This window comes from Lotus japonicus, chromosome 1 (assembly GCF_012489685.1).
Source record: "Lotus japonicus ecotype B-129 chromosome 1, LjGifu_v1.2".
NCBI lineage: Eukaryota > Viridiplantae > Streptophyta > Magnoliopsida > Fabales > Fabaceae > Lotus > Lotus japonicus.
Window position 1 is genome coordinate 91940180 of NC_080041.1, and position 17162 is coordinate 91957341.

General features: G+C 33.9%; 3 protein-coding genes and 1 non-coding gene across 4 annotated transcripts; 2 read left to right on the forward strand and 2 right to left on the reverse strand.

The window, feature by feature from the left end:
• Nucleotides 1-1291, forward strand: LOC130732229 (uncharacterized). The gene is made up of 3 exons (XM_057584326.1): nucleotides 1-117; nucleotides 248-321; nucleotides 1059-1291. Exons 1-3 carry the CDS (start codon nucleotides 58-60, stop codon nucleotides 1174-1176), a joined length of 252 nt encoding a protein of 83 aa, XP_057440309.1. The 5' UTR covers nucleotides 1-57; the 3' UTR covers nucleotides 1177-1291.
• Nucleotides 1292-2480: 1189 nt separating this feature from the next.
• On the forward strand, nucleotides 2481-5774 carry LOC130727785 (agamous-like MADS-box protein AP3). Its single transcript, XM_057579032.1, has 7 exons — nucleotides 2481-2937; nucleotides 3032-3098; nucleotides 3203-3264; nucleotides 3380-3479; nucleotides 5097-5138; nucleotides 5227-5271; nucleotides 5371-5774. Exons 1-7 carry the CDS (start codon nucleotides 2750-2752, stop codon nucleotides 5554-5556), a joined length of 690 nt encoding a protein of 229 aa, XP_057435015.1. The 5' UTR covers nucleotides 2481-2749; the 3' UTR covers nucleotides 5557-5774.
• Nucleotides 5775-12391: 6617 nt separating this feature from the next.
• On the reverse strand, nucleotides 12392-16288 carry LOC130711991 (uncharacterized). Its single transcript, XM_057561810.1, has 6 exons — nucleotides 16276-16288; nucleotides 16106-16206; nucleotides 15855-15993; nucleotides 14562-14729; nucleotides 13375-13517; nucleotides 12392-12463 (listed from the first exon to the last, which is right to left on the reverse strand). The coding sequence occupies exons 1-6, from the start codon at nucleotides 16286-16288 to the stop codon at nucleotides 12392-12394; spliced, it is 636 nt and encodes a 211-aa protein (XP_057417793.1).
• Nucleotides 13573-13643, reverse strand: LOC130734917 (small nucleolar RNA snoR60). Its single transcript, XR_009018252.1, has one exon. It is a non-coding gene; the product is annotated as a small nucleolar RNA snoR60 (small nucleolar RNA).
• Nucleotides 16289-17162: the final 874 nt, after the last annotated feature.

Genomic DNA, 17162 nt, shown 5'->3' on the forward strand with positions numbered 1-17162 from the left:
CAGATTTGTTAGGCTTAGCATCAATGCAGCATCTAATAGCGAAGAAAGTATCGAGAAATGGAGGCTGCAGAAAGACTCTGTTGCTTGCTTGGCTACTTAGTTGCTGAAAGGGCTGTGGTGAGTTTCAAATGAAAATTATTTCTGCATTGTGTTTCCTTTCAGTTGATGTGAGAGTGACGTTAATATATTGTTTACCATTCATCCATGTATGATGCATAACCAAGTTTTTTATTGACATCCTCTGCAGCTGCAAAGTTTAAAAAAGTGTCCTGGAAACTGCTTGCAGGCTCTGAAAGCTATTCCACGGAGTTTGAGAATGATGTGAGTTATAATTATCTGAAGAGGTTAATATGTTGTGTAGTAAATATTTGGGTAAAGTGGGTTTATATTGTGACTGGTAGTAATTTTTCTTAGTTGGAGTAATTATATTTGTAAATTGTGATGCCAAAGTTCATTTCTCTCATCAGTTTCTAGCATCATCTGTTGTTGTGTAATAAATATCTTTTATTTGGGTACTGAATTATGTGCTTATATTTCAGTTGTTTCTTACTTAAAGAATCACAAATGTTTTCTTTCGCATATTTAACTTCTCTTTTATATTGATATTTTTTTTTCTTTCCATTTCAAACTAAAGATATAATTGAATGTTGTGGCTGAGGAGGCGGCCCTACCCATGCCCCACCATACCGAGTTTGAATTTGACATAATTTTATTTGAAATTTGAAATCTTGGTAGACATCTGAGTTCACAGTAAATTCATTGAGCTTGCTTACATTAGTTTATTTTGCTTTATGATAAAATGTTTTAGTGTGTTAATACAAAACAGTGAAGTCAACACACAAATAAATAAATAAAATTTGAAAGCTAGGAAAATACGAAAGAAATTCCTATGAAGTTTCTTAGTGGGCTATATAGGCTGTCTATCTGGTGATCTTTTACTGTGATGTGCAAAGACAAGTGTGCTATGAAAACAAATAGAGATGTTATTTGAGATGGAATATTTGAAGGATAATATTGATCTTCTTCATCTTATAATTCCATTGCTTCTGTATTTTTAGGTATGTACATAGTTACCAAAGCTATTTGTGGAACCATGCAGCAAGTACAAGGGTGCAAAAATATGGTAATGTGATCTTCAATAGTTTTCTAGATCTGCTTGCTTTGTGTGGCAATTAACTTCTAATGAACTTACATCTCCTTACATCCTTACTTCATTCAATACACTCTCCTTACCTTGAATTATTATTATGGTAGTTGAAGCCAAAATATTCATTTATTCAGTTGAATTTGATTCTACCACGTGCAGGAACTGAACAAGTAGTTTTAGGAGACTTAGTATATTGTAAAGAAAATTCTTCTGGAAATGTTAGAGAGCACATTGGACCTGAATGTGACGAAGACTACAGTGGTAGGCATGATTCTAATAATGAAGATGAGGTCTCTACAGATGTTCATGAAGAAATAAATAGTAATGTCAAGGTTAGTCTGATCATTTTGGCCCGGAAAGCTAATATACTCAACCAATGTTGCTGCTTTAGGAGTATGTCCTCTTCATATGATGTTTCTTAGAGAGAAGATGGTATGGACATGTGTTGAGAAGATCTATATGGTTTATAGAAGCACCAATAAAGATGGTAGATTAAATGGATATCCAATATTTGGAGGTAGAGGGAGATAGGAAAAACTAGAAGTCAAACCATTAAGAGATATTTATATTTAAATGAAGTATCATTGGACTTGATTCATGACAGGACAATAAGTCATCTTTCAGGCTCTCGGGATTGGTAGGGGTTGGAGGGCCTTCTGGGCCTTCTGCACGTCACATGGATTGAAGGCAGAAGATGTGTTGACTTTTTCTTTACCAGTGAAAAATTTGCTGTTATTAATGTTTTAATCCACCTTAAGCCATGATAGAATGGCATGCATGTTTTTCTTTCACGACCTGGATTGTATTTCTTGATTTCTATCATATATTGGACAAGTGTTGCTATTTTAATTAAGTTGCGATGGCATGTGTTGGACAATTTCCTTTATCATCTGGTTTGTTGTCCATAATTTCACAATAATGAGTTGTGATATTATATAATATATATATAGGAAACATGTTGTTTGAAAAAAAATCTGGTAAGGGTTTAGATACTAGTAACTGACATTACTAAGGAGCCTCAACAACGTTAAGTTTTTTCCAATTTAGTGCGACGTGACAAGCCAAAGCTTTTTGATCCATGTTTGAACAAAACTTTGAAGAAATAAACACACCTAGACCTAGCTAGACGTGATAACGCAAACTTCAATCCTTGGGATATTATGTTGCGTTCAATTGAATTCAGATCTCAGTTAAGTGACGGGGTGAGTGAGCTGAGGGGTAAAACAAGGTTAACGGTTCCGTGACGGAAAGTAAAGGGGTCCCCACTCCTCACATGGAAATGTGGTGAACAATGAAATGAGAAGAGCATGCACAAACAGTTATAACAAACCCTGCAACAACTTTCGCATGTGTGGAAAATACCCTCCCATTTTCGGCAACGCAACCAAGCAACTCATCGCTCCATCATCCATTCATCTCCACTGCTTTATCTTTAATCAAAACCAAAACCAGAACCAGAGAGAGAGAGAGAGGGGTAGCAAATCAATAGGAATAGGAAGAAACAAACACCTACAAGCTCGATCTATTCTAGAACCTGCAGAGAGACCTTGCAACTAGCTAGTGCCTATTAAGCTTGGAATTAGATAGATCGATAGATCGATCATGGCTAGAGGAAAGATCCAGATCAAGAGGATAGAGAACACCACTAACCGTCAGGTAACATACTCGAAACGACGGAACGGGCTTTTCAAGAAGGCAAACGAGCTCACCGTTCTGTGCGATGCCAAAGTTTCCATTATCATGTTCTCCAGCACTGGCAAGCTTCACGAGTATATTAGCCCCTCCACCTCGTAAGTCTATAATTAATTAACTTCGAAATCACTTTTTCTCAAACCCTACCTACCTAACCTTGCTAGATTTACTTTTTTGTTTTTGTTTTTGCAGAACAAAGCAGTTCTTCGATCAGTATCAGATGACTGTAGGAGTTGATCTATGGAGCTCTCATTATGAGGTCCATCTCCCAGATCTATTTTCTTCTTTTTTTTTTTCAAATTTGTTTTGGTTACTGAATTTGTAATATATAGAGTAAACTTATATACTTGGTTATATGTGCAGAATATGCAAGAGAACTTGAAGAAACTGAAGGAGGTGAATAGGAATCTTCGTAAGGAGATTAGGTATTTTTTTTTTTAACTTCACATCGATCCATCGATCTCTCTTTGCTAATTAACATCGATTGTATGCATACATGTTTTAATTATATATATGTGTGGCTGCGGTGCAAAACTGCAGGCAGAGGGTGGGGGATTGTCTGAATGATCTGAGCATGGATGAACTCAGGCTTCTTGAGCAAGAAATGGACAACGCCGCCAAGGCTGTTCGTGAGCGTAAGGTAGTTAATTAGATTATGCTCACCTCCTATATATATTCACGTGCCTTAATTTGCTAATTATCTCTCATTTTGTTCCCTAAACACATGAATGAAAGAAATACAAACAACTGTGTTTTCTCAACTCTGTTAAAAACTAAAGCATCCAAGATAAATACTTGTGCATTTCTAATCACAACACCAATACCACCTAAAACCTAGGGGCTAGCTAGGAGAAGCTTGGTAGCAGTGTAGCACCATCAACATTAAACTAATTAAGCTTGGCTTTTCACGTGCTCAAGAATATTAAGCCAGAAACAATTCTAGTTTGCCATATTTTCTTGAGAATCATGTTATTTGGGTTCCCACGTAGATTTCATTGTGTGGCACACTGCAACTGCTTTAACCCTGACCCTATTATCACCCTCCAAAGGCACAAAGTAATCCGTTTTAGTCTCAATTTGTTGGTTTTTTTTTTTTTTGATAAGCGTCTCAATTTGTTGGTAATAAAACACAACATAAGAATGATTATGTTTGTGGCACACAACAGTTTTTTACCACTACTTTCAATTTCTTAACCTGGTTGCAATAGTGTGTTTTTTAACTATGTTTCTCTATCCACTACAGTGGACACGACATTAATATTTTTTCTCAAGCATGGAAATGGGGACAATTATGTACTCGAGTGATCGCACAATACTGTGTGACTTCGCTTGAATCCATGGTTGATTTCACCACTTCCAAACTTTGTAAAAATGTTAATGGTGTGTCAACTACATGGTGTGTCAACTACAATAGATAGAGAAACAGAGTACAAATATATACTATTGTAACATGGATTAAGAATTTAGAAGCAAGATTGCCATAAATAGAATTATCTTTATGTCGTGTTTTAAAGACAAGTTTACTATGTGCCTTTGAATGATGATAATGGGGCTAGGATTAAAGCAGTTGCAACACTTTGCCACAAAGACAGATCATAGTAGAGCCACAAGCATTTAGCTTTTCAAGTGCTTGAGCTTAAGTCATCAACCGTTTAAAATTGTCATTTTCTTATTGAGGATATGTTGTTTGGGTTTCCGAGTAAATTGTCATCCAACCTCATATTTCATATAAAGTGATTGGATGATGAGTTATTTAACTCAAACTTTATCATGGGTCATTTAGACACCCTCATGAATTCACATTTAAATTTAAATCATAATTATATGGAAATAAAGAATATTAATATAATGGTTTTGTGAGACCAAATGAATAATGCTAAGAACTCATGGTTGGAACAAAATCTGCAAAGAGTTACTTAAGCACATGTGTCAGTACGGGTTCACATGAATAGTGCTAAGAACTAATAACTAGTATTAGAGATACTCCAAGAGTACTTGAATATTTTTTTTTGGTTAAATAAAAAGTACTTGAATTTAAAGACAGCATAATAAAGCCTAATTAGGTAAAAGCTAATTAGATAGAATTCTCGAGCCATTTGGTCCTCCTGCTGGGCCTCTTGTGTTTTTTTTTAGAGCCCCGTTTTGGGCCACTTGTGGAAATGGGCTGGTACCATTCTCATATTTTCTGTTTTTCAATTTTTTTTTGAAATTCTTCATTATTCCATGCTAACGATTTCCACATCGCAATGGATGACAGTATAAGGTGATAACAAATCAGATTGACACCCAAAGGAAGAAGGTAAAAGTGGTCAACTTATTTCTTTGATAATTTGTTGTTCTGTGGTTAATTGGTTGAGTTTAATAATTTAAATACCCTTTTCTTGTAGTTTAATAACGAAAGAGAGGTGCACAATAGACTCCTCCGTGACCTGGTATGTATTTTAGCAATTACTATCCCAATCTGTGTACCTTTCTTTAAATCAAAGAAATATTCTGAAATGCAATTGTTTTATTATTGATTGTTAAATTAGGATGCAAGAGCGGAAAATCCACCCTATGAATTGATGGACAATGGAGGGGAGTACGAATCTGTGATTGGATTCTCAAATTTAGGTCCACGCATGTTTGCATTGAGCTTACAACCTAGTCATCCTAATGTTCATAATAGCGGAGGAGGAGCAGGCTCTGACCTTACCACTTACCCCTTACTTTTCTAGTAAGCAAAGCAAACATTCAAGCTCTCTTACAAATACCACATCACTTTTCAATAAAATTACTATGTACTACTTCAAACAAATATGCAGTTTGTATGTATCCATAGACACTACCAGACGCACATGTGAGTTAAATTGCAACTGGTGAACTATTATCTGTATGTTGTTTTGCCTGATCATACCACAAAAAAATTTGATGCGATGCTTCCTTTTGTTCAGAATGCTTAATTAGCATGGCCAATATCTCATTTATAGAGCTTTTTCATAAGCTTCTAAAAAGATATATATATGCATGTATTTTTTCAGATTCGGTCTTTTAAATAAATTAAAAAAGGAATATAAAATTTCTGCTCAACTTTTTAACGATTCAAATATTTTAAAATTTTTAAACATGCCTTTTGATTACATAATTTTCTTTTACAAAGAAAGCACTTAGACAATATATAGCAGCCAACGAGCCCTTAATAACATATGCCTATATAAGATTTCTTGTTTAAACGTGATGGAGAATTGCTCTATTAGGGTTCCTTTCTCCTAGCAGGCTGTGCGACACGGATGAATGCTTCAAGGCTTGGTGGCACGCCGCCTAGTTACGAATCAGAGGTATGGACTAACGACGATGATGGAGGGGAGCTATGGAATGAGCAAGATGGAGATAGCGCCGACGCTATTTAAGTGTGTCACGAAGGGCTTAGTTTGGTTGGGTCTAGTGCAATGACTTCTTTGACTGGCGTTGCAACTCTCTATTTCGGTGGGGGCGTGCATGAAGGCCCTGTTTTAGGAGTGGGTGGGGGAAAGGTAAGCAAACTAAGACAACGCCGCTATTTTGGTGCATTAAGGACGGCTCGATTTGGTTGAATTTGGTGAGGTGACTTCTTCGATTGGTGGTGGTTCTAGCGTTGCAGCTCTTTCTTCTGGTGGGAGCGTGCATGAAGGCTCTGTTTCAGGAGTGGGTATCGGAACGACCCGTAACGACAAAGTTTTGCTCCGAAGGAAGGAGAAAGGGGACTCTCATTGTTCGATTTTCACCCTCTTTGTGGATAGAATCCCATTTGAAGTCATTGACCTTGTGGTTGCCTTCGAGTCAACTTTTTTTAAAGCAAGATATATTTAATTATAAAGATTGTTGAGAAACAATTCATCTCTAACATGGATACAGTAACCAAGCTATCACAATAAGCTGATGAAAATCCAACCACTACAGCAAAAACCTCAAAACAAACCTCACAAGCATGCGAGCATACTTAAATGACAACCTAACAACCCCTGACATATACACCACTATAAAAAATCTCGCTATTTTAATTCGATTTTTTATTTTTTTATTATTGATGAATAATAAACATTACTTAGTGTCATTTAACTATTTTTAAAGTTTTCCAAGCTGTGAATTATAATTAATATTTTAACTAATTTTAAAAGTTAATATGCATTAATTTTTTTTACTATCAATAGTTGATATAATTTTTTTTAAAAAAAATCAATAGTTAATATTATTAATTATATAAAGTTTCATTAATAACAAATTGATATTATTATATCATAAGTTTTAAAATTAATATTTATTTTAAATAATACTATAAATTATATAATGAATATTATATATTATTTCTAGAAACGTCATGTTAATTATATATAGTTAATATTGTATAATATTTTAGTCAATCTTATTTCAATGTAAGGGTGTTCATGGTTTGATGTCAACCCGATCATCCTGAATGACTTGACCCGACCTGATATCTAAAACCCAGTTTAGATTTTTTTATGTCAACCTGGTGCCATATGTTTGGGTCTTAGTTTAAAACCTTAGAACTTGAACTGACCCAAGTCCCAAATATTACTTATACTAGCGTGAATTTTTTTGGGCTTGGCCCTTACGAGACATGAGCAAAGTTTTAAGTTTCACTTTCCAACCCTAAGTCACCCTTCGTCCTCTTATCTGCCTCACTCAAATCCTAAGCCGCATTTTCCATCTGCCGCTTGAGCCCCTCCCTATCTTCGGTGTAAGCCACCCAGCCACCGTCTCTGGACGAAGAAATGAGGGGTTGTGACTGTGGCATTGCAGTCACTTATTTCACATTCGCCTCATTCCTTCACCTTTGTCTCGCTTTGATGTCGTGGATTTCACCTTCACGTTGATGATTATGCGAGAAAGTAGGTGCGAGACAGCGAGATTCAAGAAGGTTTCACCTTCACCAACTCCTTTGATCTTTGTTATAGGTATGAGAGGGTTTCGCAACATTTTGTGTTTTTTATTTATGTTTTTGTCATTTTCCCTCTAAATTTTCCAAAATTGGTGACGTTTTGGTAGTCATTATGGATATGTACTTTTTGTCATACGAGCGATGATGATTACATTATTTTTATGTTGTTTTGAAGCGTATGACTTTGTAAAACTATGCAATATTTTTAACAACTGTGATTGGCATGTTTGGTAGATATGATTTTCATTTTGATTCTTTCTCTTAAATGTTTTAGTTTCTTCAAGGAGACTCATCATCCTGATGAGAAGCAAAGATACCTTAGTAAGAAGTTTGACTTAAAGAAAAAGAATGTTAAGTTTTGATTTCAAAATAGAAGAATCCAATTAAATGTAAATTGGAATATATTAGTATTCAGACGCATATTTTTTGATTAATTAAATGAATTGATTACAATTGATCATTGTGCAGGAAAATAAGAAGCTTCGGGCAAATAATAATGTCATGAAAGAAGTTTTAGGAAATGCAACATGTAAAAATTATGGTGGCTCGACCCTTGGAGGTTAAATTTCACTAAAGCTGAAGTAGTTATGAATTGAGAATGGTCAACTAATGGATGGATTTAATCGCATAGGTGCCTACGCATTGGTTAGTTCTACGGAAGCTCTTCGAACCCCAAATTCTAGCATTGTAATAAATGAGGTTGGTGGTTCAAGAAATTTTAGCATGCTCTTGCAAATGGGATGTGATGCGGTAGATGTAGTATTGGGAAATCAATCGCCTGCACTTTCTAGAACTAGATAACCAATAGCGTTGGTGATGGGTAATTAAGTACATTTAGATAGAGAGACATGTGCGTGTGGATCATGCATTAGCTTCTATGAATGAATTAATTATGATGGCTTAACCATTTAGCCTTCTATGTATCAAAAGTTTAAATGAGGAGAAAGAAGTACTGGATACACATAACCCTTTTCTCCTTATATCGACCCAAAACCCATTAGTTATATAACTAAAACTTGAATAAAAATTTGGGTAGTATAATCAAAAGTTTGAACCTCGTGAAAACATTGATGAACACTATACGATATCCAAATTCTTGTACTCTCTTTCATGTGATGACCATTTTCTCTTGAATAGAAGTGAAATTCATTTAAAGAACCAATCATTTTATCTACAGGTTCATGGTTATAAATGTTTCCATCATTGATTGCTAGAGCTATAATCGTGGATGTGATATCTACTCGGATGAAAGAATCTAGAAGTGGAACTTTGTTAATGGTATGTTTCTATTCGTGCTCTTGGTTTGGTAAACTTTATATATTTGGTTGGAAATCATTAGTATTAATTAATAATTTTCAGATGCATGGTGAGGTTCAGATGCCTTCCTCACTTGTCCTAATTCGGGAAATGAATATCCTGAGGTTCTTCAAGTAGCATGTAGAAGCTTGTGGGTTGTTGTTGATGTATTAGTTGACAATGATATTCCATTCACGAGATGTATATATGAGACTTCATTTTGGATGTAGTGTGCATGACATATCCGATGATTTGTCCAAGGCAAGTGTTTCATGCTCTAAACTAATTGCTCTAAATAAACACTATGTACATCCACTTAATTATTTTGTTTCATTGTTGCACGCAGATTACATGAGTTGATCATTCTGAGTATGTTGACAGTGTTTTCCACTAACTCACCTTTGGGTAATACATACACCACGTTTGGTGCTCATAGATGGGTCGCAACTCTCCAAATACCACGTTCATTCTTTGCAATGCCCGTCTCCTCTTCAATACCATCCTTGGACGCGAGGTATATATACATAATGTCACATGCATATTGATCACAAACATGTCAATCCTTGCATGTAATAATAAGTCAAGGTGTTAGGTTAAGCATGCATAGATTGGCGCAATGCATGACCAAATACTTCATACTTCTGTTCTAGGGTTTGTACTTCATTCAGGTGTAGGTGGAAAATCCTTCGCATTGATTACAAATCACAATATAAGGCGGAAAATTATATATAAAAATATATATTAAGTACTGAAATTTGTTAATAACACAATATCATTTGTTAATAAGTAAATGTGAAAATTGTAATAGCACAATACTATTTGCTGATAACTATATGTGCAATTTTATTTTTAATTAATCTTTATTTGTATAAGAATGTTCAAAGTTGAAAATTCCCCCAACTTGTGATCAGTAATAAAAATTAAAATAATATTAATCTTAATTTTAATATATTAAAAAATGGACAAGTTTTACAATTATTTTTTTTAATATGCAAAATTGCAAATGTTAGTTGTTAGCAGTTTTAGTAAATTAGTCTCTCCTCAAGATTCGAACCCTGAACTCTTCACAATTCATTCCCCCCAACCCTTATATCCCCTAATTTTATAACTAGTTATAAATATAAAATATTATTATGAATTAACTAACATTGATATTATGTCAAAAAAAAACTAACATTGTTATTAAAGTAAAGGTCGAGTCAATTTTACTTTTTTATTTATTATTAATTTAAAAAAATTTCTCAAGTTGTGTTTAATAATTAAAATCTAAATAATATTAATATTTAATTTTAAATATGATAAATTTAATTTTTTTAGTATTAGTACTGAATATAATGTCTACTTTAGAAAAAATAATTAATTTAATGAATAATATAAAAGGTTATTAATGAGTATATAATATTGTTGTTAATATGTAGGTCAAGTCAACTTTACTTATTATTGTCATTATTATTTTTAATATTTTTTCTCAAGTTGAGGATAATAACTATCTATTTTAAATTTAAATAATAATTTTGAAATATATGGAACTGAAAATTTTTACAATGAGTAATGAATATAATGAACTATATAAAATATTATTAGTAACTAATTAATATTGCTATTAATATACAAGTCAAGTCAAATTTACTTTATATCCTCAAGTCTGTTACAATTAGTAAATACTTTTTTTTGAACTCACAATTGGTAACTACTTAATAATGTTATTAATGTATAGTCAAGTCTTTTTTGATGGGGTATAGTTCAAGTCAAATTTACTTGTATATACTAGGATTATACCCGTGCGTTGCACGAAGGGTACTGAGATTTCATTTCGGACATGATTATTTTGATAAAACACGACTTAATAGTTCGTTCATTGCCAAAAAAAATGTCACGAAACCTCATTAAATACATAATCTAATAATTTTTGTTGTTATTTATAATCATGTTTTATTGTATGCTATTATGAAAAAATTCCAATGGATAAAGAGTGAAGTATGACATTACGTTTTCACGGGAAATCTTAAGACATTGAGTACATGAGTCTAATCTCTAATTTTAGCTTTTTGCAGCTCATACATATGAATTTACTTACATTGGAAATAAACTGGTCAAAATTGGGGTTTAAATAAATCTGAACATTCAAATGTACATTAATACATATATTCATTGATGGTATGTGGGTGTGCCACAAATAGAGCAGTAGAAACTATTATCCCATTATCATATCAAGTATGCTCGGTTTTTTCGTTGTAGAAATGCAAAAAATGGTAGTCGGTTGGATATAAATCTAAAACTGAATTTAAACGTAAAATTTAGAACTAAAAAATCTGCCTCATTGTTATGGCTGAGATATTTATGATAATTTTTAAACAAAGAAGAATACTTGAGAAAAATTAGAATAATTTTTAAACAAAGTAGCTGCTGCATCCAAACCTTCACACAAATGTTTCTTACTGGATTTAGTCTACCATCTATAAAGTTTAAACTGCATTTAGAAACATGTCATTAAACAATATGATTTATTTTTTCTGGTTCCACCACCTCTTTTCTCAATATCAAGATTGGTGTTATACGCGAAGGATTACCCTTAGCAAAATTGAGACCAAAGAGCCAACAAATTTTCAGCCAAAAGCAACTACGAATAATAACTACCAAAAATAGGAGTATGTTTGATAATCCCAACCTTTTCTTGGAGACAATGAAATCAAAAGTCACTGAAATAACACATTACTACATGGTCCTGCTAGAAATACATTGATTCATGTCTTTCAAAAGCAATCAATCTGTTCAGCATCTTTCTTCTTCTTTGACACTCTGTATCCACCAACAACACACGCATGGTCGCGCTCAAATGGTTCAAGGGTGACTTGCTCAGCAGGCTTAAATTGATTTGCCTTCAGCTTGATCACTTCAATTTAAAAATGATTCAATTATTTGTTCTTGATATAAGAAAAATAGCATCTAAAATATTCCAAAAGGACAATATTATATATATTTTTAAATTAATCCAGGTGCTCGTAGAAGCTAAATGATCAATTACCACACATGCTCACATATTAGAATCTAAAACCATTATGATTACTTTATATTATATTGCAATTCCATGAAGAAAAAGGAGCATAGTGGTGCAACCAAACAGGCAAAACTCAATTTTATAGATAAAACTATCTCTATGAAATGAATTCCAATTCATCCCCCAAAATCCTCTCATCATTGTTAAGATTACCGGTCTCAGATAGGATTAGAAATAAATTAACAATGAAAAAGAAGTAAGTGAACACTGAAGGAGATTTCAGAACAAATAACAATGATTAAGGATTAAACACATCACTGAATGAGAACTCAGATGACTCCTACTGCCAATCCTTTCTGATATCAAACGTGTAGTCGATCTCCAAGTAGCACTTGTTGTCATCATCAACAAACTGAAAAAAGGAGAAACAAAATAGGAAGTCAAATAGTTCACATTCAACAACAAAAATGAAAGCAAAGCAATCTTTGAGCATATTAAAGAGTGTGCATTATTGCTACTATTCGTAGTTAAGTAATCATATTTGAAGGCTCCATCACGACAGAAGTTCCATCAGAATTAAAGCCTTCTACCAAAAAAGTGACTCAGAAATTTTGAAAAAGTGGTTGAAACTTGAAAGGGTGCACATGAAGTCTGGTGCCAAATTTATTAGAACATTTTTTTATGGTCTGATAGATGCAAAACATACATGAAATCAGCTTCACTTGATTTTCTAAACATGTCATCAAATTACTCTAATATGGAAACATATCAGTGTCGAACCCAAACCCTCTCTAGCGGGCCAGTGTAATTGTCTATCCCCATTTGGCGTCTCCTCCTCTATTCCACCAAATAAAATTATGACATAACATTTAAAAACTACCAATTTAAGGTTAATTCTGTCATATTCATGCTTACATGACACAATTTTAATAGTGAAAGAAGAAATGAGACACCAAATGAGGACAAAGAATCTAATGAACGGTCACGATCTCAAATGAAGGTAAATCAGCTAGAGGTTCGATAAAAGTCAAGTTTAGGATTTAGGATTAACTCTTTTTCTTAATCTGTACTCAGTAAGTAGCTGTTCTCTGGTGAAAATCGTGAAAGCAGCAGATCATTGCAGGCAGGCATAGGTCCCCACAATTTACATAGTTTTTCAAATAATATCTCATGAAAATGCATGGGGATAGTAAATGCACAGAAGTTACCAATTTTATCCATTTGTCTTTAAGACTAAATTTCAAACAGTATGCAGCATTGCAGTGAGTAATTAGTAATTACTCTACTTTAGTGTTAAGGAAGCGCATCACATGTGAAAATTACCTTACTTCTAGCTGAATATGCCCTTCTAGCAAATATTCCAGATGGTGTTGTCTCATCAGGCATCTCATGTGTGTAAGGATCGGTTTGGGGGCTGAATGTTCCAATCATTTCCTTACTGCTGTCAACTGTAACAAAATGACCTCCTGTTTTGAGAAAATATGAAGCATTCAGCCCTAGAAATCTGGCAAGAAATTGATGCGTATCAGAATTTCGGGTTCACATCATCCAGGATGTCTTGAAGGGGAATCCGAGTAGCTCATCATATGCACAGATAAAGAAACAAACATGAGTGAAAAATACAAACTCGACCAAATAAAGTAGCTTATTTTGAGAAAAGTACGGGCTTGAAAAAATTAGAAATTTTGTGAGACAAAATAGATATACACAAATCAATTATGAGAAGTGAAGTTTAAAAGATGTTCACAAATGCCAAAAGGCCAAGGATTCATGAAAATAGCCACTGCTGCTATTGTTGCTTGTCTCTAGCAGATTCAAAGTCACTTTCTCAACTGGGTTTCTGGAATAAGATCAAAATAAAAATGAAACTACCACGTCTTTAAATATAACTAAAAGGGAATATGATTAATAGAAAAAGATATGGAGAACTTCACACCTTTGGCATTATAAACATTCTCTCAGTCATATTTTCTAAAACATTTTGATTGAGTAATCAAATGGAAAAAATTAATACTTTCATTAACCACATCATAAACTTTATGTAGAACACAGGTCTACAATTACTGGAAATCTAGGATACAGATGCTGATTCTAGAAAAGTACCGTGAATATTTATTTGCATTAGAAAGTTAAGAGAACTCTTCAAAGAAACATCATGTCACAGGGTAATGTGTTAAGCCAATTCAGAACTGCAATAAATAAATAATCAAAATTTTGTATACATCAAAGTTCTAAGTCTCAATCCATCTCAGATCCCCCCACTTTATTTATGTAAAATTTATCATTCCGAGCACAAAAAAACCAAACAGATTGTTCAATTTCAAATCTACAAAACTGATTTAGGGAACTGATGATCAAACATCAACACATTACAAAACACACAAAGCGGACCCTTTATTCAAATCCACCCTCATTCAAATAGGCAAATTAAGTACCTTTAGCCTTTGTTTTAAATCAGCATAATCTTCATTGCTCATGATTGGTTTTTCTCATAGCTGCTGGAATTATACCAAGAAATTTTCGGCCCTTCAAAGCATCAATCCACTGTTCTGCAGCTCCATACAATGCAACACGCTCATCGGTGATATTGTGTTTCTTCTTCAATTTCTTTGACACAAAATACATAGCTGCAGCCCCACCATACTTTGCCACTAACCTCTCAGATAAACTGAAATTGCCTGCATATTTAGAAGGAAGCTTCTAAAATTGTTTATACATCATAACATGGCAGACTTGGGATAAAAAGAAGAGAAGCAGGGTATCAAGGAATACATAGGGAGTATGACTTAAAAATAACCATGCTTGTAACTGTTGATAAACATTGCTTCACAAAAGACATTCAATTAATGTAGTTTTTATCTTGCTTCACAAAAGACATTCAATTAATGTAGTTTTTATCTCTTAAACTGGGTAGGAAAAGCAGGAAAAGAAACTGAGGAGTGTATTAGTCTAGGATAAGTCGAAAGAAAACTTCCTCTCTCCCTCTTTTGGTATTCTTTAAAGATATACAAATTTTACAGATGGGTATAGTTGAACCACAAAACAATTTGATGAAGAAGGAAGTCTTTTAGCATCCACAGCGACAGGTCAGAGTCCATCTCGTTGGGCATATCTTATGTTCACTACAGAATAATCACAAATATGTATGAAGTAACTGTATGTAATGACTGATCTAATCTAATAAATAAATTCCTGCCATATTCGGAAAATGATAGGAAATTCCAAGCAACATGAAATCAATGACAAAATGAAATATGCTCAAGGGTTGTTTTTTCTCTTTCTCTTTTTAGCTCCTGAAAAGTATAAAAAATAAAATTTGAAAAGGAGGAAGGATACGGATTGTAACGTTTTAGACTTGAGTTCAGGTCATCTGGGCAGAAACAGCTAGGCAAAGCCAAACAACACATATAAAAAAATATTCAACTTGATTAGAGAAACATAACAATTACAGAACAAACTTGACAGGCTGAAAGTTCTGATTATTTTATGTGTGACCATTAATGAGTCAAAATCAATATCAATATGAACTATCCTGCTCAATCATGACTAAGCAACTATAATTGAGTTAAATGTATATCCACTGAGCAACAAACACATAGTCTCGCATACAGGTCCAGTTAGGCAACTTAGTTAATCACAGATTTAGAAAACTGAAATAAGAGCCAAAGACATACCAATAAGATAGTCTGATTCACCTTCAGTTGAAAAAATCTCAGCAGTGTTCTTGAACGTAAAGACATTCATTGGTATCGAGGAGGCTAGTTCCAATATCACCTACGTTCTTTCATTGAAAAGAATCTTACACTCGTGTTCAGATGCCATAAAATTGCCATTATTGGCCACAACTGCAAAGGACGAAATTCTGTAAACCTTGCCCTCATGAAGCTCAGACTTGAATTTGGACATAGTTCCCTTCGGAGCAATTGCCTCAATTTTGTGACCCTACCATAAAAAACATAAGGCAGTATAGAGTACAAGCAACTAAATCCAATACTAATGCAGAAGCAAACCCAAATAACTGGAAACAAATCAGTTATTAAAATATATCCAGTACCACAGGATAAACTCCCCACATTCGTAAAACTCGAGTCCTGATTATGGGAAATTTCTTTCTTTGACAAACATCCTTTATGGCAGTAATTTTGGAACTCATGTCTATGACTCAAAGCAATGTAAAAGAGCAAAACAGGAATGAGTAGGAGAAGTATGTGAAAAACATGTTACCTGTTGGGTGCATTTATACTGATGAATGAGGGGTTGGAAATGCAGGAAACTCAAATCAAACTACAAATCACACCAGCTGTAGATGAGTAAGCTTCAATTGGATGACAGCTGGCCAAAATTCAGGTGACATCATTTGGATGGTTGGAAACACTTCCTATGCCGGACAACCCTTCACAAACATAGACCGTAGCATCCCTTGTAGGGTTCAGGAATCAAAAAACAACCACACAACAGCTGGCCAAAATTCACGAGCTATAGCATTGCATCAGTAACTGTTTGTTCAATCGAATCAAGTGGCTATGGGTTTTGGCATGGTTAGGCTTGGATTTGCTGGAAAATCTCAAACACGTGTTTTTTTTGCTGTGAGATTAGTATATGTGATGTGATGACAAGATGGACCACGAGTAGAGTTGCAGGCATGGTGGCTAGAAGGTAGATGATGCTCAGATGGGGGACGACGGCTGGCAAGGGAGATCACGCGAAGAAGTGAAAGAGACAGAAGGTATCCTACAAATGCAGCCCACGAACCGAACAGGCCCAACAGCAACTGCAGTGGTAACAAAAAAAAAATGGCACGGGTGAACAGTAAAAAACCTTGAAACTTAAGTTAGAAGATATATATTTTTTAACCATTACTTCATTTACTTATTTTTATATATATATATATATTTTAGCTATGAATAGTACAACTTAACAGTTTCTCATATTTAAAAATAATAATATATACAAGTAAATGAAGTAATGGTTCAAAAAAAATATATATATACAAGTAAATTTGACTTGAACTATACCCCGTCAAAAAAAGACTTGACTATATATTAATAACATTATTTTTTTTGAACGAACATTAATAACATTATTAAGCAGTTAGTAATTGCGAGTTCAAA

What these genes read in the sequence shown, in the direction of transcription:
- LOC130732229 (XM_057584326.1), top strand. Translation starts at nt 58, where the DNA reads ATGGAGGCTGCAGAAAGACTCTGTTGCTTGCTTGGCTACTTAGTTGCT. An exon ending in TAGTTGCTGAAAGGGCTGTG is followed by an intron (nt 118 to 247) that starts GTGAGTTTCAAA and finishes CATCCTCTGCAG; the next exon opens with CTGCAAAGTTTAAAAAAGTG. An exon ending in CCACGGAGTTTGAGAATGAT is followed by an intron (nt 322 to 1,058) that starts GTGAGTTATAAT and finishes CTGTATTTTTAG; the next exon opens with GTATGTACATAGTTACCAAA.
- LOC130711991 (XM_057561810.1), bottom strand. An exon ending in TGTGGGGAGTTTATCCTGTG is followed by an intron (nt 15,994 to 16,105) that starts GTACTGGATATA and finishes TTTTTATGGTAG; the next exon opens with GGTCACAAAATTGAGGCAAT. An exon ending in GAAGGGCCGAAAATTTCTTG is followed by an intron (nt 13,518 to 14,561) that starts GTATAATTCCAG and finishes TTCTCAAAACAG; the next exon opens with GAGGTCATTTTGTTACAGTT.
- LOC130727785 (XM_057579032.1), top strand. Translation starts at nt 2,750, where the DNA reads ATGGCTAGAGGAAAGATCCAGATCAAGAGGATAGAGAACACCACTAAC. An exon ending in TATATTAGCCCCTCCACCTC is followed by an intron (nt 2,938 to 3,031) that starts GTAAGTCTATAA and finishes TTGTTTTTGCAG; the next exon opens with AACAAAGCAGTTCTTCGATC. An exon ending in AGGCTGTTCGTGAGCGTAAG is followed by an intron (nt 3,480 to 5,096) that starts GTAGTTAATTAG and finishes AATGGATGACAG; the next exon opens with TATAAGGTGATAACAAATCA.